This window comes from Candoia aspera, chromosome 11 (genome assembly GCF_035149785.1).
Source record: "Candoia aspera isolate rCanAsp1 chromosome 11, rCanAsp1.hap2, whole genome shotgun sequence".
NCBI classification, from domain to species: Eukaryota; Metazoa; Chordata; class Lepidosauria; order Squamata; family Boidae; genus Candoia; species Candoia aspera.
This window is the reverse complement of record NC_086163.1, coordinates 6,057,125-6,080,541: the sequence shown is the minus strand read 5'-3', so window position 1 is coordinate 6,080,541 and position 23,417 is coordinate 6,057,125. Positions and strand designations below refer to the sequence as shown.

The window sequence follows — 23,417 nt, the reverse complement described above, 5'->3', positions numbered from 1 at the left end:
GCTAACCTGGAAGCCTGCAAAATAGCAGTTGTTTTACTGAGTAGCAGAAAGGCACAGGGCTTGTAAGCAATCCAAAACAACTTTTCCGAAGTGTTTTCAGAGGAGGCACAGTCCTGGTTGAAAACCACAATGCTAACCATCCTCATCTTTGCAAGCCAGGGTTACGTTACAACTCTGAACCATCAGCAAGTTAGCTTCATTCTTGTCCTTCAAGAATTTAAGTGGTGGGGTGGAACTGGGGCATCCTATTAAGGAGTCCTATCACTGGCCTGCAGTTGTTGTGGCCAAGAGTGTCTGCAGGGTGTGTTCAGTAAAGTCAACATGACAGCCGCAATGATGCAATTGGAACTCCGCGTGTTTTTTGTGTGTGCTGTGTGTGCGACACACAGACAGGCCTGGGCCTGGAAAATATCTGACAGATTAATAGTTGAGAGAAAGCTAAAGCTTACAAATGCTTTTTAATGCCCCTGCCATTTATGGGGCTTCCCTAATGCAGGAAATACTCAGAATAAACACAAGTATACGGTTTCCTCAAAGCAAGTTCACATTTAGCATCCATCCCCATATGGATGCTAATTGTCAGAAAAGGTAATAGAGAGCAGAAGATGAAAGGTCCAAATGGCTCATTATGTTAATGACTGTTGCATATTTTCACAAAACTGGGAATTTGGGGGAAGTCATGGACGAGAATGCTGGTTCACCAGATCCAGCAACAAAGACTTGTCATGAACTTTGATCTACTGAAGGGCTTAATAAACAGAATAAATTTATCTTGATCTAGGGTATCTGCATTGCAGGTCTTTACGTTTAAAAACCAACCAGCTTTGCCCTTAGTGGCAGAGTGCTAATCAAAACTAAATAAAGAATCAGAATAACTTCTCAGGCTAAATTATAAATAATACCTTATCATCCAATTCGGCCACAGCGGCACAAAGGTCTACCAAATTGGGCTGAAGATGTCCATTCACAATCTTCTCATTATACATATAAATCTAAAACAGAGCAACACTAAGCAGATTTCCACCATACCATTAATACAAATCAGTCCCATCCCTCCCATAATACCCTCCTCGCTTGTATGCTTAAATGCAAGATAATTTGATCCAGACATCCACTGGATGATCTTGAGGGAGCTTTCCTGTATTTCTTCATTCCCACTATTTTGCAGCTAAGATGGCTCAGGGGAAGAAGAGGGAACAGGATGCCCCTCCACATCGATTCCAAACAGAATGTATTGCTTGCTGTTTTGAATGGATGATCTAATGACAACCGAGGAGAAGTTGCTGGCTGACAGTGATCCCAATTCAAAGTGTCAAGCGGTTGTCTGCAGCCCAACACTCTTGGATCTGTACGAGTGTTTTAACTACAGGGCCAGGTTGAAAGTGGGATACAGTACAGTAAAATAAAGAGAATCCCCAGTGTGTCACCTGTACACTTCTTGCTAGAAATAATACAAATGCATTGATGAAAAGTTCCTTAATTTCCCTGAGATCTAGAAACTTCGGAGAACCTGCCGCAGTTACCCCAACAAGGACTGTTGTTCAAAAAGCATTTTATTTTATTAAATTAGAAAAAAGAAAAAGAAAAAATCTTTAAGGTTTTATATCCTTAAGGAGACTGGAATTAAGCTTCAGCGGATGACTGTGGGCTCTGATGACTCTAACATCCCAAATACTCTTAAGCGCAAAAGCATATCATTTCACAGTGCCTATTCATAGATGGTGATGATCCACAATGGCCATAACTTCAAATAAAATGGGGCTTCTGGAGTGCTGTGGGTCACTTGCGCAGTTTGGCCGGCTGAAATTAGACCTTCAGACCAGTGTGTCAGACCTTTTAAAATGACTGGACATGTGTATGATTTTATTTTGCAAAACCTACAAAATCTTTAAGGTGCCATAGGAGTTTTGTTACAGCAAGACTTGGGGAGACTGCAGGGAAAGGGTAAAAAAAGTCAAGACAGTGGCCCCCAACCCTGAAGTCAAAGCCTTTCCCTTCTCTTATACATGCTACATTTGGCACAAATCTGTAATTGGCACATATTTTAAAGATCTGTGTTGGAGGAAAACCCCCAGTAATTCCTAAAACCGCTCTTGGCTAAAGTGGGAGATTCAGATAACAAAGATGGGGTACTCACTTGTCGGGCATATGCCATCTCTGTGTTATCCAATGAACTGCGACCTGGTGGTGGCAACTCACTGACATAACTAGGCTGTTGAGAGAAGACAAAAAGGCTGGTCACCCATGGGTTTCTTGGTCAGGGAAGGCGGTGAGTGACATGCAAGTCATGATGTTGTCTTGCAAATGACATACATTGTGTAATCTGCATCTTCAGCACAATGCCACAATGCACGAGACTGTGACTCGATGCAAATTAATATGCATCACCTATGTGATGTCATGACACACATGGCATACTGTGGTTTGTATCAGACACTGATGCATTATTGCATTCTTCAATGCAGTCTACCCCAACACAGGTAGCCCTCATTTAACTATACTAACTGGGACTGGAAATTCCATCATTAAGCGATGTTGTCGTAAGTCGAAAAACCACATGACTGCATCGCTCAGCGACAGAAGTTCAGGCAGTCCTGACTGCTGTCGTTAAACAAGGAAACAAGGACCACATGGATCGTTCAGCAAGGACCTCAAATGACTGCGACTTCCAACTTCCTGTTGACTTCCCCAATGACTTGCTTGTGGGAAGCCAGCAGGGAAGGTCACAAATCACAATCACATGACCGCAGGGGCATTGTGACAGCTGGAACTTTGAGGACCAGTCGTAACTACCACTCGTTCAGCACCACTGTAAGTTTGAACAGTCATTGAACGAGTTGTTGTTAAACGAGGACCGCCTGTACACAAATTTGAGTACCTCCAAAACTTGAACCTTCAGTTGGGCACAGTGATGGGCAAGGCTGAATTAATGCAACTCCTTTCTCACCCATATAGCTACTGGCTTCTGCGATGGACTGCTGTGGGAAGTGCCTAAGGGGGTTACAGACATAACCAGCTGTGGGCAGGAGGAAACACATTCCCCTAGGAATTCTGAGTTAGAACCATGTTGAAAAAATGCCCAAATTATTCCATACAGAATGCTGATGACAGCTTAAGTACATGCTGAGTTTCCTTTTAGAAAAGCAGCAAAAATCGTACCTACTCGCCCTCCAGCAGCAGGTGCATCTCTGAAAGGAGGATATTTTGTATATATTTAGACCCTGATTTATGAATGCTGTCCATAATAAAGTACCTCATTTACTTATTCTCAAAGCATCTCCAAATTAAGAAAAGTAGAATTCTGCAACCGGTAAAATTATGCATACTCTTCTTATTTTACATGATTCAGTCTTCAGTTTTCAGTATTTATTTTAATTTAATTTATTTTAAATTTTATTTTAAATTTTAATTAATACTCTCCCCCTTTCTATTTCCTGCATTTCTGACATGAAACAAGACGAGTATTTATGCAGTGGCCAGCCAGAAATCCTGCTTCCTTGCCTTCTGAAATTTTTATTCTTTATAACTTCTACGATTTTTACTTCTCTGCCCATACAAATCCAACACACTTTCAAGTCATCACATCTAGAATTTTTTTTTTTAAATCTATATACAGTTATAAAAATAGCATGCAAATCGTAAAAAACTGTACTGAACATTGCCTTTGTTGAATATAGCTGTTTTTGAGGATGAAAAAAATACAGGACACTAATTTGTTAGAACAAAAAGCAGATAATTCGGGAGCAATGCAATAAGGCAAACAGGTGCTTTGGGGCACGCAGGGGTGCTCGCATAGTACCTGTTTGCACATCCTTAAAGCACTTGTGTCTTTTCCCAGGATCACGAGTTTGCCCTCCACAGCTGAGGCACAATCCTGGCAAAGTACAAGATTTCAGGAGCTGCGGATTGGCGCCAGGGGAAAACCAAATGAAAGGAAGCCCAAATTACAGAGGACTTTCGGTTCTATTGAAGAAGTGCTGGGAAGCTGCCTCCACTAAGTCACACAGGTGTTCCAGCTCAGGTGCTCTACTGTGCTTAAGCAATGTGCCGGGACTGCGCAGTACAAACCCGATGATACACGGTACGAACATCTCAACATGAAAAATGAAAGCATCCCCCAGCCTCGTATCGACCCGCAATTGAAAAGATCGCAGCACGGCAAAAATATCCCTGCCGTTTGATTTTGCACGAGTGACAATTGTTGCAGTATTCTGTAAACCATTACAGCCTGAAGCGTAGTCAAATGAGTTTGTTGTTGTTTATTCGTTTAGTCGCTTCCGACTCTTCGTGACTTCATGGACCAGCCCACGCCAGAGCTTCCTGTCGGTCGTCAACACCCCCAGCTCCCCCAGGGACAAGTCCGTCACCTCTAGAATATCATCCATCCACCTTGCCCTTGGTCGGCCCCTCTTCCTTTTGCCCTCCACTCTCCCTAGCATCAGCATCTTCTCCAGGGTGTCCTGTCTTCTCATTATGTGGCCAAAGTATTTCAGTTTTGCCTTTAATATCATTCCCTCAAGTGAGCAGTCTGGCTTTATTTCCTGGAGGATGGACTGGTTTGATCTTCTGGCAGTCCAAGGCACTCTCAGAATTTTCCTCCAGCACAACAGTTCAAAAGCATCGATCTTCCTTCTCTCCGCCTTCCTTATGGTCCAGCTCTCGCAGCCATATGTCACTACGGGGAACACCATTGCTTTAACTATGCGGACCTTTGTTGTCAGTGTGATGTCTCTGCTCTTAACTATTTTACTGAGATTTGTCATTGCTCTTCTCCCAAGGATTAAGCGTCTTCTGATTTCCTGACTGCAGTCAGCATCCGCAGTAATCTTCACACCTAGGAATACAAAGTCTTTCACTGCTTCTACATTTTCTCCCTCTATTTGCCAGTTATCAATCAAGCTGGTTGCCATAATCTTGGTTTTTTTGAGGTTTAGCTGCAAGCCAGCTTTTGCACTTTCTTCTTTCACCTTCATCATAAGGCTCCTCAGTTCCTCTTCACTTTCAGCCATCACAAATGAGTTTAGAAACAAGAAATTTTGGGGACAAGCTATTTCGCCCGTTGGCTTTTCCACTGCTAACTGAAGGAGAATTCAGCAGCAGAAAAAGTCTCCACCCAGAACGCATCTGCCCCTCCTTTACTTAGCTTCACTGCAAGAACCGAAACATGCCTTATTCATACAAGCATTGCACAGCCACAGCCTTGCCAAGTGGCATGGTTATCCATCCACACAAGTTTTTGGAAATGAGTAGAAACAACACTGCCAAGTATTGGCACTGCCAACACCGCCCTTGCTGCTTTCGCTCAGCCCCTCTGCTTGAGTGTACTCAAAAGGGGCAGGAAGACTGGAGACACCACCTTCTGGGGACACCACAGAAAAACACTGTTGCTCCTTAGCTGCTGCTGAAACAGGATAGATCGCGACTGTGCTTTACAGGTAGTCCTTGACTTGCGACCACAACAGGGACCAGAAAATTCATCCTTAAGCAGTGCAGTCGTTAAGCAAGGCATCCTGTGACTGCACCCAACTGCACGACATTTTTTGTGGTCGTTAAGCAAATCACTGCTGTCATTAAGTGAATCACGCAGTTCCCCATTGATTTTGCTTGTCAGAAGCTGGCTGGGGAGCTCACAAATGGTGATCACGTGACCCTGGGATGCTGCAACCATTGTAAATACACGCCAGTTGCCAAGCACCCAAATTTTGATCACGTGACTGCAGGGGACACCGTGACGGTCGTAAGTGTGAGGAACGGTCACAAGTCACCTTTTCAGCACCATTGTAACTTCTAACAGTCGCTAAACGAATGGTTGTAAGTCAAGGACCACCTGTATTACAAAAAATGTAGAGAGGAAAACCAGGAAGATGATTGGAAGAAGTTGAGACAAGCAAGCGGATCCAAGAAGTAGATTCTTGATCTGTGCGTTCGTGGACTACAAAGCTAAACTGACTCTCTGATATTTTTTCCTTTTACCCAGCTAGTACGCCCTTCAGTTTAGTGAGCTGTGCAAACTTCAAAGGAGGTGGGATCTGTAAGCTGCCTTCTTTGAACTACAAAGATCATCCTGGTAATTGATTTTATTTAAGTGTAATGTGTGTGGGGGGGGGGGGTTTCCTAAAAAAAAAAAAAACAGCCCAAAGCTTGGAAATTGGCTCTCTTGCTGACCTTGCCTCCTGCTGCATTTGGATCTGTGCCTTTCCGCTGATTCTCCATATCCAAGGTATCAATTAAAGCCCTATTATATTTGAAGGATAAGCCTGTCTCTCACACAGACATTTTTGCTGAAAAGGGGAATAAGTGCCATCTGCAATGGAGACATTAAACAACCGGCTTTTAACACAGCAGACGCACTTCAAACCTCCCAGGCCTTTGACTCTGAAGCTGAGAACAAAACAACCTATCAAGGGTTTCTAATGCTCTCACGGCGACACACTAATATCATCCCAGGCATGGCACAAGAGAGTAAAACAGAACAGAACGACAGATCGCGTTTCAATCTTTTTAACCGTTTGTGGCATCTAACAGACGGAACTTTCTCAATGACATTTTCCCCCTTTCTCTGAGATTTTGCGATCCCTACAAGTGTGGCAGGGAAGGGACCTTTTAATATTTGACCATCCAGGACAAGCTACAAGTGACCAGTTCAGAAGGAAGCTCAGAATTGTATGATTGAAAGGAAGGTTAAAGCGAAGTTCATACAACCCCCAGAAGTAGCTGAAAGCTTTCCAGAATAGCTTGCCAAGTCCATTAAGCTCAGCCACTGCAGTGATCATACCTACTTTCCAGCACCATTTCATCTACATTCCCATTACTGAAAAAACTGCGGCTGTACAGTGAGTTGTCAGCAGAACAACTTCCAAGAGTGAAGCATTTCCGTAAAAGATCTCTTAGAACCGTAGGGGCAGAGAAGTGACAGAGAATAAAAGATTCAGAAGCTGGGAAGTAAAGCTACTGGCTTCTCCCAGGCCAAGCCCCAGGCCACACAAAAATAAGGAAAACTGCAGAATAAGTCAAGAAAAATATGCTCAGCGTTAGGCAGGGACAGAATTCAGCTTTTCTTGATGTAGAATTCCGAGAATTTCATTATTTTATTTCAGAGAGGACAACAAAGCTTGCAAATCACAAAATTACTAAAAAAAAAACCTGAAACAAAAAGCTGGTTAATTAATTAAAGCCAATAATTCTAGGAATGTAACTGCTCCAGACTGCAAAAGATACCTCATTTTCCTGGGTGAAGTCCAGCGTGTCTTCTCCGGAAGCCAGCAGGGTATGAAGGATCCGTTGCTTCACCTGTTCCCACTCGACCAGCATTGATTCTCGATGATACTCTTCTGCCATAGCAAAGGTCTAGGAGAAATTGATGGAGAAAAGGCCAAACCATCATCCCAGCTCCGAGGGCAGACATCCCTTACGTCACGAATAACGAAACTCTAATGGTTGCAAAGAGGCTATAAAATACATCTGTGTCATCTGCTGAGGAACGCCAAGAATTATCTGCCCTAGCAATTGGAGGCTAAGGAGCCAATCCAGGTTCCCAAATGTGCCCATCTCCTCTCTAATTTCAAGAGTCACTGCCTGTCAGAACAGATGGAGCAATGTTCCAACACAGCCTAAAGTAAGTTCCCCTGCCCCCTGCATCTCTGTTACACTTAGAAAATGATCATCTTGGACTTCACCCTCCATCTCCTTTCTCAATTTCTCTGTAAACTAGAACTGCAGGCACTTCGGCAGATCCTGGACGCCATTTCCCCAAAAGTTTTAGGATTAAGACGAATCCCAGGAACCGAGGCTCTTGGGCACTGACACTGTCAAACTTTCAAACCACTGAAAGAAGAATTACACTAAATATGATTTTCACCCATAATTCTATTCATTATCTTAAAAACCATGTTGAACTGATTTAGGAAATCCAAAGTGGGGGACAAAGACTTGTGGGAATCGATGGGCTGGAGAGGCAAAGGGAAGATCAAGAAGTTCTGTGGGGTGAAAAGAAAAAAACACTATCTCCAAGTATGGAGCGTCTAGCCCTGTTTTAAACTTCTGGCAGATGTCTATGCTCATCTATTTCACTACAGTCATCTCTCTGAGAGACAGGAGCTCCTCGGGGGCTCCGATGGTCATTCCCATCACTGGCTGCCTAATCCTTTGCCCTGAAGAAAGCAGGCTGAACCTTGCCCACTTCACATACAGCAAGTGAACTGAATGAAACCAAAAGAACTGCCCCCAAAACACCTATTCTTCTCTGACGCATGGAGTCATCCACAACCAATCAGAAGTTTCATTCACTTCTTTGTTTTTAAAGAAGGTGGTACCCCAATGGTTTTCCCTATAAGCTTGGAATTCATTATACATCCTCTGTTGCAAAGTCGCCATTATTTATTTATTTATTTAAGTATCCCGCCTTCATTATTTTTATAAATAACTCAAGGCGGCGAACATACCTAATACTCCTTCCTCCTCTATTTTCCCCACAACAACAACCCTGTGAGGTGGGTTGGGCTGAGAGGGAGGGACTGGCCCGAGGTCACCCAGCCGGCTTTCGTGCCTAAGGCGGGACTAGAAGTCACGGCCTCCTGGTTTCTAGCAATGATGATTATATGTACCAACGGAATTACAGCCTTTCGAAAATAATACAGAAAAATACAATGCAATTTTAAGAGTTACAGTACCATCTATGAATTATGTTTCTAGTTAATTCCTGATTATTTGCCAACATAGCTTTAAAAAGAACTTTACACTATGCAGAGTTCCAAGGAGATTGGGCAAATCCTCTTCCTAAACTTCTTGACGTATTTGTTTTGAGACTAGGTCCTCTGAATATATACTTTTTTTCAAACACATACAGTAGTAATTTGACACTGCCTTCTTCTGGATTTTTTTAAAATTTCCAATTTAGCCCATTCCCATGAATAATCAAATCCTAGACAGTCTTCTGTCTTCAAAGTGACCTGATTTCTCCATATGTTTAAAAATGTGGGTGATCAAGGAATGGGAAAAGGGAGAGAAAGAAGGACCAGGATGCATTTATATCTTTTTTCCAAACTCATTTTAAATGTAATTTCTTAAAATCAGGAGAGGAATGAGGTTGCCTTAATAAAATGTCTAACTTTTACTCAACTTACACCCACTGGATGTCTTTTGCATTCCAAATGCTATGAGTTGTTTTGAATGAAAAGGAATCAATATTACGTTTCAGATTTGGTATATCTAAACTGCTACTGTAATGTTACTTATATTGCATTCTTTATCTGATTTTAGGCTTTTAATGATTATGTAAATAATGAAAGACTTCTGTGCAGATACTATAAAAAAATAAAGGAACAAAACATTGTCCAAATTCAGCAATGTCACCTCTCCCAAACAACATTATCTCTTTCTAAATGTTGTATTTTACTACTGACTAAATAAAATTCAAGCCAGCATGTTCATTACGTTTTCAGTGAAGGGTGTACGTTTTTTTGTTGAAATCCAAATTTAAGACTGAAGTGAGGCTACGACACCTAGCATCTTTTTGAAAATAACTGGAAAGGGGTGAAGAACTGGCTCTGCCATCTCGCTTGGGGAGGGAGGAGGGGTAACCAATTCCGGGGGTGGGTAGCACCTTGAAGACGCCCCCGTGAATTGTATGAATTTAATCAAGAACTGTTTAACATCCCCATCCTGGATTTAATATTTATATTTGTATTTATATTGTTATTTAAGAATACTGTTTTTATTGTATTTTAACCTGCATTTATTTTAGTTTCATTGTCAACTGCCCAGAGTCACTCTTTGAGTGAGATGGGCAGTGATGAAACTTGAAATATAAATTAATAAATATAAATACATTAAAAAGTAGTTTGCTCTTGAATTTTTGCATTTTCCCTTTCTGCTGCTCATCATAAAACTTTATATCCTTTGTAACTTTAGTTTTTGGTCATGAATCACTTTGCCAGCATAGTTTCACTCATTTATGAGCATATCTATGTTGCCTAATGTAACGTCCATCAAGGTACGTGAATGACTGATTTGACCTCTATTTGAAAGAGCCACAAGTCACTGACATTGAAATGCTACATGCAGAATACATCCTCAGAGCCCAAATTCACCACCAACATTACGTTACTTTCTCAGCGGGGAAGGCACAGACTTCCTGCTACTGATAAGACTCTTGATGTTCTCAGCATAAGAACACATGTTCTCAGAACCAGCTCCAGAGGTGCTGAGGCTAAAACTCTGAGAACTGAAATTTTGAGAGCTGCCTCCTAACAAATCCAAGGACAAACCAGCTTGGGGAAGGCTGTGCTTAGAGATTGCCAACTGCACTATAATGCGAAATAGGAATACAGAAAACAACCAGGACAATTCAGAGAGATTATCCACAAGCATGCAATCAACTGAAAAAGGTATTTAACATCCTTCCTCTCAATTTTATTATTATTACACATTCACTGATGACTGTATCTGTTTTTCCCCCCTTCAGGTAACTGCTCTTATAATTATAAATCAACAGTCTGAAGGGCCATTTGACTTCACTATGGGCAAAATGCCATTTTGTGCTTGAAAAGCAGATTAACGTGCTAGATAGTGCTTTGTTCGCTAGCTTTAGATCTTGCCTTTCCTCCGGTACTTCAGGAAGTCTTATCTCGGGATTTCTCCTGATCTTATCCCACAGCAACCCTGTGGAGTAGGCTGGGCAGAGAGAAAGTGACAAGCCCAAAGCATGCAGGAAGTTTCCATGACTGAGGAGGAACTTGAATCTGGGTCTCCCAAATCCTAACACCTTAACACCTGTGCCACATTGATACACTCTGTGCTGACCGTAACTGTCTTTGCTTAAGCCTGCTTTATTCATAAAGAGGGTGTTGGGAAGGTACATTTCTGATCATTATGACCCCAAAGATATGCTTGAAGTATGCGGGCAAAACTTGCAGAAACTGTGAGGTAACACAGGCCACCAAATTAGGTTTCTAGGGTCTGGAAGAAGGGTTTTAGGGAACAAAAATCAATTTAAAAGAAAGCTCAATCGCTTTCTGTCCCCCCCATCCCCCGAAAGGAGGAAATGCTCCCTCTGCCTTAACTCCTTTCCAAAATTTTCATCCCTGCCTTTTCTGGTGATTTCACTTCACTGGAAGTCCTCTTGCAGATCACTAGCAGGATGGAGGCTCTGTTGTGGCCCAAACCCCCTTAGAGGTTGCTTGTCCCTGCTGTAGAGGAAAGGCAGGAAGACATCAAGCTTGTGAGATCAAGGTTTGTTAGAACCTGAAGATCCACCAAATAGAAGCAAAGGATTCTGAACTCTTGAAATGTATCTTGAATAGCAGATTTAAGCAGCCCTCCTAATCATTCTGTACAAATTTCCATTCCCTGGGACCACAAGCTTTCTTCATTTCAGCATTACAATCTTGCATTGAAAGGAAGATCATTTTCTGCTGTGGTTTTTTTAATTACAGGTAGTCCTCGTTTAATGACCACAATTGGGACCGGAATTTCAGATGCTGAGCGAAGTGGTCATTAAGCAAATCTGACCCGATTTTACAGCCTTTTTTGCGGCAGTTGTTAAGTGAATCACTGCAGGCGTTAAGCGAACTGCATAGTCATTAAGTGAATCACATGGTTCCCTATTGATTTTGCTTGCCAGAAGCCAGCCAGGGCAGTCAAAAATGGCAAACACGTGACCATGGGATGCTGCGACAGTCATAAATGCTAACCAGTTCCCAAGTATCCAAATCGTGATCATGTGACCACAGTGACGCTGCAATGGTCATAAGTGAGAGGACCAGTCATAAATCAGATTTTTCAGCACCGTCGTAAGTCTGAACCGTAACTAAAGGAATGATCGTTAAGCGAGGACTACCTGTATTATTGATAATGAAATAGCAAAATCCCTGATTTTCTTCAAATCATCCAAAGATTTAAAAGACACCTAAATCAACATTCAACTCAACTCTGCTGTAGAGCATGGCATAGCCATTTTATACTTCTGCAATATGCTGTGAGAAAAATCTATGAGATTCTGTTGTGCCACCCCTCCAGAAAAAAAAATCTAATACAGGATTAGACAGAAGCCAACGGAAAAACATTGGAAAGTATCTGGGTGATTTGCAGGAAATCAACAAGCACTTCTGACAACCCCTCTTCAAAAAAACACACCGAACTCCCAAATAAGATCTGAAAAAGGATGCTTGGGAGAAAACCCAAAAGGGATCTTTTGTGTGAAAGAACTTAGTTCCAGTTCCATGCTCCAAAACGCCCGGGCTCCACGTGGATTCTCGGGTGGCCGGCTCAGGTCGACTCAGCCTTCCGTCCTTCCGAGGTCGGTGAAACGAGCACCCGGCTCGCTGGGGAAGGGGACGACAGGGGAAGGCAACGGCAAACCACCCCGCTCTATAGTCTGCCAAGAAAATGTTGTGAAAGCAGCGTCCCCCCAAAGGGTCAGACATGACTCGGTGCTGGCACAGGGGACCTTTCACACCACGTATACTAAGAAGCACCCCATCCCCAATTCTCAGCACAAGTCAATTTGAGTCCAATTTCAATTGATGGGTCATCAGCTTCTCCAAAACAAGAAAGACACCTTGCAAGCTTGGTGTCTTCCCTCCTTTGTCCTAACATACATCAATTTCAATATTATTTTACATTACTTTCAATACTTACCCGTTTCCTGGACTCCTCAATGGCAGACAGCAAAGCGTTGTCCTTTTCATTTTTTAGGAAACCCTGTGGGGAGAAGTACAATTTCCATCAAAAATCAGCTTAACGTGGAAAGGACGCTTAGCACTTCCCAGAGAGTTGGTGTAACTTCTGTATTAAGATCAGACAACTTTCTGCTTCAGTTTGCTTCAAAGAGAATGTTATTTCACTTGAGACCAAGAGAAAGATGCCAATAAGATGTATGTGGGCATCAAAATGCATTAATCTCCTTTCAATGAAGTACAAAACAAAAGCAGACGAACTCTTGGCAGTGTCCTGACTTCATTGTCTCTTACTTCTGGACGTGGATTCTGCTTCCCCTCTCCATCGACATATAAGAACCCTGATGAAAAGTAGCAGGGCAGCTGATGAACAGAGATAATAAGCTTGCCTAAGCATGTTAAATTAATTAGAAATGGAAGAGAATGGTTCGGCCAAGGAGCGGGCTGGGTCCTTAGACGTACAGTTACCTGCAGAACATATAACTGCCAAACAGCAAGGGGATGGATTATACTGCTGAAGCTAGAAACAATCATAACGAACATTTTACCAAGCTAAACTCCAAAGCTGCTTTGCTTTTCTTGCTCTGTGTTATTAAACTATCACGTTTTTTGGAAGAATTTAATAAAGACTGAGCCCCCAAGCCAATTCTACAGATAAGGCCAAATGGCTTGCCATTGATTTTATGCACTTCCTTTTCCACTTTAGTTATAGAGGACGATACCAGGTAAGGAGGCAGCCCTACACCTTGGAGAATAACAGAATCGATTTTATTTCTTTATCTTGGATAAGAGAGCCCAATTACCAGACTATGGAACAAATGCTTCAGATCCAAAGCTGGTATGACACAGTGGCTGCTGTACTGAAATTCAGATGCAAGAAACCAAGATTCAAAGTGAGGGTTAAGGCAAAGAACTAGGAGGCTGCCAATTTCTTCTGAGCCCAGCCTTTTTCACTTGCTGCCTTTGTCACATCTCCCACGTGCTAGTCTGATTGAAGCAGAGCAACCAAGATGCCAATATTCCTCTCAGAAGCAGATTTAGGAGAGACACTGACTGAAGGATTTTTAGATAAAACACGAATTCCAGGTAGGAAACATGGCCCTTCATGATCACTGACAAGTCATTAACTCTCTGTTCACTCACCAGGGCTCCAATATGGTGGCAAGGAGATGTGATAATATGCCTACCAATATGTTCCTTGGCACACAGCAAGGTCCCTGCCATACCAAATTTAATTCTTAATTTTAAAAAAATGAATGGCAATCGTGCATGCTGCAAAATGAAGCGCCTGCTTCAACCTAGCTTGCATTGCCAACAATGTCTCTGAGACCCATGTAGGTGCCAGAGGCATTTTTAGTAAATCAGAAGATGGAATGGCTGCAGCCTACTGTTTTTGGGATGCAGGTGGTGGTAACATATTCAGCCGCCCAGAGTCACTGGTTTGAGATGGGTGGCCATACAAATTGAATAAATAAATAATTGGAATAAATTTATTTATTTAATTTTTATCCCACCTTTATTTTTATAAATAACTCAAGGTGGCGAACATACCTAATACTCCTTCCTCCTCCTATTTTCCCCACAACGACAACCTTGTGAGGTGAGTTGGGCTGAGAGAGAGGGACCGGCCCAAGGTCACCCAGCCGGCTTTCATGCCTAAGGTGGGACTAGAACTCTCAGTCTCCTGGTATCTAGCCCAGCACCTTAACTACTAGAGCAAACTGGCTCACTTATTTATTTATGCAATCATTCAATTATTAAATAAATAAATAAATAAATCTACCCAAATGGGAACTGTGTGAGAGTGCTTATAATGTGCTCTCAAAATCCCAGTGCGTTCTCCAGCCCAAGTTGGGGATTGTGGTTTAGCTGAAGTAATGGATGGTGTAGAGATAATTGACCCCCTTCTACTCCATATTGAAAAAAGAAGGTATATAAGCATATGAAGATTGCTAGATAAACTGCCTTCAGCTTCATGGGGGGAAAAGGCAGGATTTATATGTAACAAAACCAATTAATAATGCAACTAAGGAGGAAAGTTGTAACTATATGGATTGTGTGTCTGGCCCCCGGTGAAGTATGTTTTATTTTATTATGGGTTTTTTTTCCATTTTCCTTTGTATTTGATTGTTTTAATCCTTGTTACCCACCAGAGTCACCTAGGGAGTGGGCAGTTATATAAACTGAATGATTGAATGACTGAATGATTGAATGAAATGTTAACCAGCATAGCTAGGGATTATGGGGGATACTGTAAAATTCAGAAGATACTGTAAATTCCCTAATTCTGTGTTTCTTTTCTTGTGCTTTTTTTTTTGCTTGTTTCTGTCTCTCTCTTTTTTTAAAGCAATAAAATAGACACAAAATAAATTTAGAGGAAAGCTAAATGTAAGAGAAAGGCAGAGAGCTTCAGAAATTGGGAAGCCATTAGGGGAACAGCAAAAACATGGAAAGAACAGAAAAGTAAATGGCATTCTTCACCTACAGTAAAACCAAAAGTAACCTGAGAATGGAAGTGCAACATTAAGCTTTTAAAATACTTAAAGCTTGCAACCTGATTGATTTTTTTTTTAAATTAGCAGGGTTGCTTTCCATCTCTGTTCTGAGGTACCCCAAGGTTCCTCAAAAGCTTCTCAGGGAGTCTGCAACAATAAGGACCGACTCTTTGGAACGCACTCCGTTGAGGCAATTCAAAGTCCTCTGCAATGTGCAACCATATGCAGTTGCTGACAGGGGACCCTGTCCATTCCTTGGAAGAAGCACACAATGGGATATTTGTTGAAAGGACCAAAATGGCCACCTAGTTCCAAACCTGGGAGGCCTGGCCTCAATAACCTGGATGTCATGCAGAAGCTCAAATGCAAAGCATTCAAGCACACCCTGTATCCCCCCACCCCGCCCCCAAGTCCTGGTAATTCACAAAGATTCACTTCCCATTTACCTGCTCTAAGTAGCATGCCTGTATAATTCAGGAACAAGTTTCATACATTCCTCTCGACTTAAATCTGTATGTTACTGCACTCTCTGGTTTTTAGAATCCAGCAGCTCAGCATTTTACAAAGCAAGTATCTAACCTGCCCAACAGGTCACTAGTTTGCAAAACATGCAAGCAGCATCTACAAAGTTTCTTTGTTCAATGGCAAATATCCTTTTCCTTACAGTACTTAGATATCTCTTTTAACCACCTCTGATCATGTTCTCCTTTTCATACAGCTCTTATGATTAGTCTACAACCTCCTTTAAGTCTCCTTCCTCTCTGCCGCTGGTTTGGAGTGAAACTTGCAATTTCAAGATACTAATTTATTGCAACAGAGCTAGGATTTTCTGGGCATTCCTATTTATACCCTTTAAAGTGTCAGAAGAGAGCCAATTAACACTCTACATGACAGGCACGTTATCAGATAGTCTGCAGTAAATACAGTAAAGCAAAGAAGGGAACGGACATCTCCCAACACAGGGAAGCTAGGATCCGCCTGTCACATCCGCTGTTGGAATGCTTTTGGTCGGAAAAATTCAGAACTGCATTCAAGCAGATAATTCAGATGTGAATTGTTTTTCAATCTGCCCTTTCACAAGTACAAAATACAAGCACTAGATACCACACAAGAAGCATTAGCATTGCTTGCTAAAGAGCTGATAATATTCTAAAAGGCAGAATCAATAACAGCAGCAACAATGAACTCATGAGCACTTCTGCCCTTCTCATATATCTGATGGAAGAGTATAAAACAATAATAGAAGGATAAAGGGGGTGGGGGGGAATTAACAGAAGCAGCAGAGGGAAAATGGGATTGGTCTCTGAATGGAGCTAGATGGAAAATGAAGAATTTGCCTACAACCTCCTGATTCTTTCAGCATTTGGACCCATTGGGCCATGATATGGTGGTAGATGCGCAGGAGATTTATTTAAATAGGAGGAACAACATGACTGTGGTGAAACAACAGCTGCAAAGACCTCAAAGTGTAGCGCCAACCCACAAACTGTTATTTGATGTGGCAGCATTTTCCAAAGCATACCAGCGTAGCAGTGGGCAGAACCAAAAGCAAGCTTGCCGATTCTTGCAAGGGATCCTGGTGTGCACTTTGTACCAGTACAATACAAGGAAAGTATCAAAAAACATTCCACTGATACACTCAAGACATGAAGCTACAGCTGCACTGCCAAGGGTGAGCCACTGGACGGGAGTAATTGTAGCTTCCCATTATTCCAAAGGGCCTTGGGCACATACCACCCTAACAGTTTCTGACAAGCTATAGTCTGAAGGGAACCCTTTATTTAAATTCACTGATTTGTCCTAGTTTGTGGACAAATGAAAGCCACTGCTGGCTAAGTTGGTCAAAACAGGGAAATATGGCTTGCCTTGAAGCAGGAAAGGAGAGAAGGAACGGTGTGAGGGTAGAAAAGAAGGGAGAAAAGAGCCAGTTTGGTCTAGTGGTTATGGCACCAGGCGAGAATCCAGGAGACTGAGAGTTCCAGTCCCGCCTTAGGCGTGAATGCTGGCTGGGTGACCTTGGGCCAGTCGCTCTCTCTCAGCCCAACTCACCACACAGGGCTGTTGTTGTGGGGAAAATAGAGGAGGAAGGAGTATTAGGTATGTTAGCCGCCTTTTGTGATTTATAAAAAACAAGGTGGGATAAAAAAAATATTTAAAAAATGATCCCAAGGCTCCTCAAAGGCTGGATCACATCACATCACATCATACCAAGCCATGCTTTGGTGTTACCCCTATACCACATCTCCGTATGCTGTGCTGCAGGGCTGCCAGCTTGCAAAGGAATAATAAATGCACGCACAAAGCAGCAGTCCTCTCTCGGTAACACAGAGAGAAACAAGGCTTGACTTCTCTGCTAAGCAATGTGCTTCACCAATTACATGGCTTCTTCTGTTGGAAGCTCAAGTGATGTGGAAGAACAAGGGGGATTTAAAATTAACAGCTTCGGAGAAGCCTGGAGGGGGAGGACATGTTGGGACTTAGCTCAACAGAAGGAGAAAAGTGTACGAGAATGGAGAGAAAGTTGCAGAGAAAAGAGGCAGAAGCCATCAGGGACGAATGCAGTGCGCTCCATGTGCTTTTTAGCAGAGCTTTAGCTAAGACCTGAGGTGCTTCCAGGTGAATCTCTTTGTTGTGCAGTTATTTTGCCTTGCAGGATTCACAAAGGGCCCAACCATTTCTATGTCCCTGATACACTCCGTGTTTTCCTACTGCTGCATCAGGCTCTAACCTTAACCATGAAAACATCCATTAAGGAAGAAAGAGGCAGAAGAACGGGCCAATTTTTCAGAAGGCACAAACTAGGAAGCCTGCAACTCAGGCACTACACAAGGAGCTGCTCTCTGTGGGTGGATGATGTGCAGGGGATCTCCCACTTTTTCCCCACCTCATTTCCAGATGCTGAGCTACTACATATCCTGCAATGTGTCCACTAATGGACAGGCCATAAGGAGACATACATCCCAAAGAGGGCTGGACCCCTAAAACAGCCCGTCCAGTGGCTCACCCTTGGCAGTTGAGCTGTCGCTTCATGCCTTGAGCGTACCAGTGATGTGTTTTTTGATACTTTCCTTGTATTGTACTGGTACAAAGGGCACGCCAGGATCCCTTGAAAGAATTAGCAAGCGTGCTTTTGGTTCTGCCCACTGCTATGCTGATATGCTTTGGAAACCGCTGCCAGGGCAAACAACAGTTAGTGCGTTGGCTCTGCGCTTTGGGGTCCTGGCCGCTGTTGCTCCACCACAGTCATGTTCTTCCTCCTATTTGAAATAATCTCCTATACTCCTCCTGTGCAAATCCCATTCAAAGTCAGGTCTGGATGTAGACCTTAGATATACAGATGAAAAATTTAGCCACAACCTAATAAGACCCGTTGGCTTAACCCTAGTACTAAGTTCAGACTTCAACCAGTCTGTGTCAGCCAAGAAGGGCTTGAGCTGCCCAAAGCGATGGAGCCGGCCGCTCCAAACTGCTTGGGCACACAAGATAAAGTCATGTCAAAGGGTGTCCACTGCAGGAAAAGTGTGGCGAAAAGAAGCGGAAGGTGGCACTAATCTGAATTGTCACCGGGCATCATTCTTAGGTGGCACAGTGGAAGCAATGGCATGAAGCCATTTTAACCTTTATTTCCTTTACTTTATTCACTGATTTTATCTAAGCTGCTCAAGAGGCCTTTTTGGATAAAAGTAGGATCAGAATGCTGTAAATAAAATAGATTTATTTTATTGGCTAATTAAAATCTCTAATCTCACTTAAGCAAAATTGATAACATTATTCAGTCTCTGATCTTATTTCCCTCCTCTTGTAATTTTGTTCAGTCAGAATTTGTACAGATTTTGATAAATAAATGAATAAATAAATAAATGTGCACAGTGCATGAATGGGGCGTACAAATGCCTGTTAAGGATTTGTTTAGAACCATTTATGGAAATGTATTTTACTCCAATATGCTTAGTTTTGCATTAATACTCGGCTTCAGACAATAATAGAGAGCCAGTTTAATATAGTGGTTAAGGCACCAGGCTAGAAACCGGGAGACTGGGAGTTCTAGTCCCACCTTGGGCACAAAGCCAGCTGGGTGACCTTAGGCCAGTCTCTCTCTCTCAGCCCTAGGAAGGAAGCAATGGCAAACCACTTCTGAAATCTTGCCAAGAAAACTGCAGGGACTTGTTCAGGCAGTCTCCAGGAATCGGATATGATTGAATGGATTAAAAAAAAGAGTAATAATTTTATTTATTTGTAAGACTTATATCCTATTTTTGTTTGTGAGCTTTAAACACTAATACCCCCTCCTCATTTTTCTCCCACAATACCCCTGTGAAGAAGCTTGGGCTGAGAGACATTATAATTATAGACCGAAGGACTTCTATTTCAAAGGTTGAGCTATGTAAAAGTTAAATAAATACATTTAGCCAAAGTTCCCAATTTCTACTTTTCCCAGTCCTTGAGGACTACAGTATTGCTTTAAAATGTCATTTATGTTTGTTGCTTGGAATTCAGAAAAAGATTTTATCTGCTACAGTTAGGCTGGAAAGCTACAGATTTGGAGTCCACACTTGAACTTTAATTCATGGTCCAGACCTAAATGTGCGATAGAATATAAAACTAAATTTGGGGTAAATCCACATAATATATTATTATCAGCAACAAAATAAATAATTAACCAAATGCTATTCCATTTCAGTTGCTGCTTTCAAGCTGGCTCAGAAATTTCTGAACAGAAATACATTAAACTGCTATGAGGTGAGCTGTTAAATGTTTCTAGCACTTACAATTAGTTTTGCCCAATGGGGATAAATGCAGAAATCTGAGGAGATCTAAACCGGTTGCAAAAGGTCTCGTAACTCTAGACTCTATGCTCTGTAAACAGAAAATGCAAAGCAATACATGCCTCATATCTTGTGGGCTAGTTATCTTGACATTAATATTATACTTTCAATGAAACGCATGTTTTATGCATGGCCACAAAATATAACCCTTGGGCAAAATCACAGGCATAATTACCACTTCTTCAGCTTTCCCCACCCAAACGATAATATTGATAGAAATAATAACAATTTGATTGATAAGGCTGCTAATCAAAATTAACTGGGAAATGCCAAAACTAGAGTAATAATTTCAAGAGGTTCCCAGAATCATCCTTCCTGAACAATACTCAAAAGGGTTTTGGTTTTTTTTAAGGAATTCTTTTGAATCTAGAGCGAACGTGGTCCAAACGAGAAAGAGCATCTTTCTCCAAATGAGCAGGGGAACGCCCTAAATCAGCGTAAGTCGTTGTGATGCCATTTTATGGCTTTGTGCTGCCATTTTAGTATTAGAGTTACCTGGGTGTTTTTTTTTATAAAATAATAATAATAATAATAATAAAAAAGAACTGAAACAAATCATCTCCTTTTTGAGCTTCTCCAGTGTATTCAGTTCTGCTGGTCTGTTAAGTTTGCAGGACAGAAAGTCATGGCTGTGTGTGTACTACAAGGACCCCGCCTTAATTCTCTGCAGTCAAGTAGGGTTTAGAAACATAGGCAAAATGAGTGGGAACATCCTTCATGCAGCAATACCGAAAGTGGAAGAATCTCTCCCTCCCACCCCAGTGCCACCATAATATTCCTTTAATCAGAAGAAAATGGAAACATTTTACTTGATTTCTCATTTCTTGCCTTTCCCAGGAGAGACTGGTACCAAATTTTACTACTGCCATTTGTTTCTTTGTTCATAGTATAGATGCCAACAAGTTAGCTGTTAAGGAAATCTTAGCATTCGATAGTATTCCCTTGAAGCCAATGAATCTAGGCATGACTTTGCCACTCCACTGTTGCAGATTTGTCCAGGGGCGTCTAACATCCTACTATTTAATTCATTAGGAAACCCACCCGGCAATTAATACTGCAGCAGAACTCTACCTCCTACTCAATTTCTGAGATTTAAAAGGCAATCCCTCTTTACTCTCTGCTGTGTCACTCCCACTTCTTAAGATCCAGCTCCTCGGGTCCTCCGAGGAATACTTTGCACCTTTTAAGAATCAATTCCCCAGACTTGATTTTTATCACATGCATATTCCTGCACGTACGCAGGGTTAAGAACTTCACGTAGCCCACATCCACTTAAAAACGTTGTGCGTATATGCTCAAAACCCACTGTTTTTTTCCTGGTCCACACTACATTCCCTTTTGCCCAGAGAAGCTCTGTTCCTTTAAGCTTAAAGGCTTATGGATGTTTTAAAGATGGTGTTTCTTTTCCCCCCCGAGTCCAGTGTACCTGCCTGCAGTTCTCTTCTTGGAAGCCCTCAAGATATTTGCGAAAAAGGCGACTTGCACGCTCCCCCCATCACCACCACCACCACACACATCTCAAGTGCTGAGCATCTGCACACATCAACGCCCACTGACTGGGCAACGCCTGGTTCCGTGAAGCCTCCTTCGTCGACTGCTAGCATTGAATGGGATAACTAAGTTAAATGAAGATGGCAAAATGCAGGACCCAGATAGATCCACTGCAGCACTTTTGGCAATGTCATTTGTGGAGCATTCTTTTGGGAAATTGGAAGGGCTGGGGGGATTCTGGCATAATCAAACTTTTGAAGCTAAAGATCTATTTTATTAGGCTGCTATGATCAGTGGAAATAAAGGTACCACAAAGAGGCAGCCAGAACAAAAGCACTAAAGATTTTTTTAAAAATACGGTATTTTAAGCTATTTCATGCTTTGCAGTGAAGCCATCTAAGAAAAATTTAAATTCAAACAATTATAGATTATTGCAACAGTATTGTTGAAAATTATTAGTTAGCCTGTTAGACTGACCTGAATAGCTTGTAAAATAAATACTGCTTCCAATCAAGTGGGAAAATCACTTTCAGTCAAAAAAAAGTTTTAAAAAGATGGTGGTCAGCTTAGATTTAAAAAAAAAAACCCACAAACCAACAGTATTAATTCTAAAACTGGTACATATACTTCCACTGATATTTCCTAAATTACATTCTTTTTTTCATATAGAATAAATTGTTACGTGTACAGAGAAATTTAATATACTATACCACTGTTTAAAATAGTCTACAACATTTATTTACTAGTAATCCCACATTTTATCAATTCCTATTTTAAAAAGATTTATACAAGCAAACCAGGATATGATATACATACTAAAAGCTTTATGGAAAGAAATGTAATTTCTATAATGAAATGGCAGATTTAAACTTTTTCCACTTAAGATCAATATGGAAAAAGCTTACCAAAGACAAAAGGTTTCCATTTTCTCCCTTAAGAGTATGCATCTCCACACCCCTCTATGTATGTGCTTCTTAAACAAAACTAAAAAAATCCTTCCTCCATAATGTGCACATGATACATTACAAAGAAATACGAACTGAAATAGGCTAAATACACACAAAATGACACTTGTGACCTTCAGTTGAGATTTTATAATAAGCTGCTAGCAGTGATTCTAAAAGAGAGTACATGATTTCCCTGCCATATATTTGTTTCCAAAGCTCATTCGCTTTCCCACCGTCTTCAAACAAAGGAAAATAATTTGGAGAAACACAGCATAAAAGCTGCAGGAATAACTGAGACATCTCCCACGTAAGGGACAGTGGCAGGGAGTTCCTCCATCTTTGCATGTGCATTTCATTGTCTTTTCTCTTTGGTGAAATTGAGGGGCTCCTCTTTGGAAATGCCCTTTTCCACCAGGCTAAACACACCTATAAAACTGTTTGGTCACAAAGCACCTGTTTGTCAAACCAGCTGTCACGTTTTTTTCCAGAACAAGGAAAGGTGCTCTGAAAGGTGATAAAAAACATTCAAGTCTGCCCCTTCCATGTCTCTGGAGCAGAATCTCTTCAGTGAAGTGATAGTTCTAATCTGTCTTTTATCTTACCAGGGGAGGTGTAAAATGGAAACACTGCCTTCGGTCCAGTTTGTTCATTAGGATAGAATAGGTCAAGGAGGAAACAAAATTACACATTTGCTTGGTCCAACAGCAGTCATAAATTAGTGTCTATATACACATCAGCTGGTCACAGCACTTATAATATATTCCTTTGGTCCTTTTACGTGGCTCAGAAGTCCACAGTTCAAAGTACTGGTTTGTGCCCTACATCCAATACTATTATTGATCACCAAGCGTCACATCCATTTATTTAAATAGTTTTTGCTTAATAAAAGGCAAGAAAAAGACAATTTACTTTTCTTGGAAACCGAGAAACAATTCAAGATCAGGTATGAACTTCACGTTTTAAAATTAAAGACCTCTATTCACA

General features: G+C 41.6%; 1 protein-coding gene across 3 annotated transcripts in view; it reads right to left on the bottom strand.

Annotated features, from left to right (window-relative positions):
* The window catches only part of NUP93 (nucleoporin 93), an 85,224-nt gene that overhangs the window by 21,252 nt on the left and 40,555 nt on the right, over positions 1-23,417 (bottom strand). For all 3 annotated transcript variants that reach the window (XM_063312675.1, XM_063312674.1, XM_063312673.1), the window contains exons 4-7: positions 12,637-12,699; positions 7,219-7,347; positions 2,138-2,212; positions 903-992 (exon numbers count right to left, since the gene is read on the bottom strand). In XM_063312675.1, the coding sequence (XP_063168745.1) occupies positions 903-992; positions 2,138-2,212; positions 7,219-7,347; positions 12,637-12,699 (357 nt within the window). The remainder of the gene's footprint in view (positions 1-902; positions 993-2,137; positions 2,213-7,218; positions 7,348-12,636; positions 12,700-23,417) is intronic.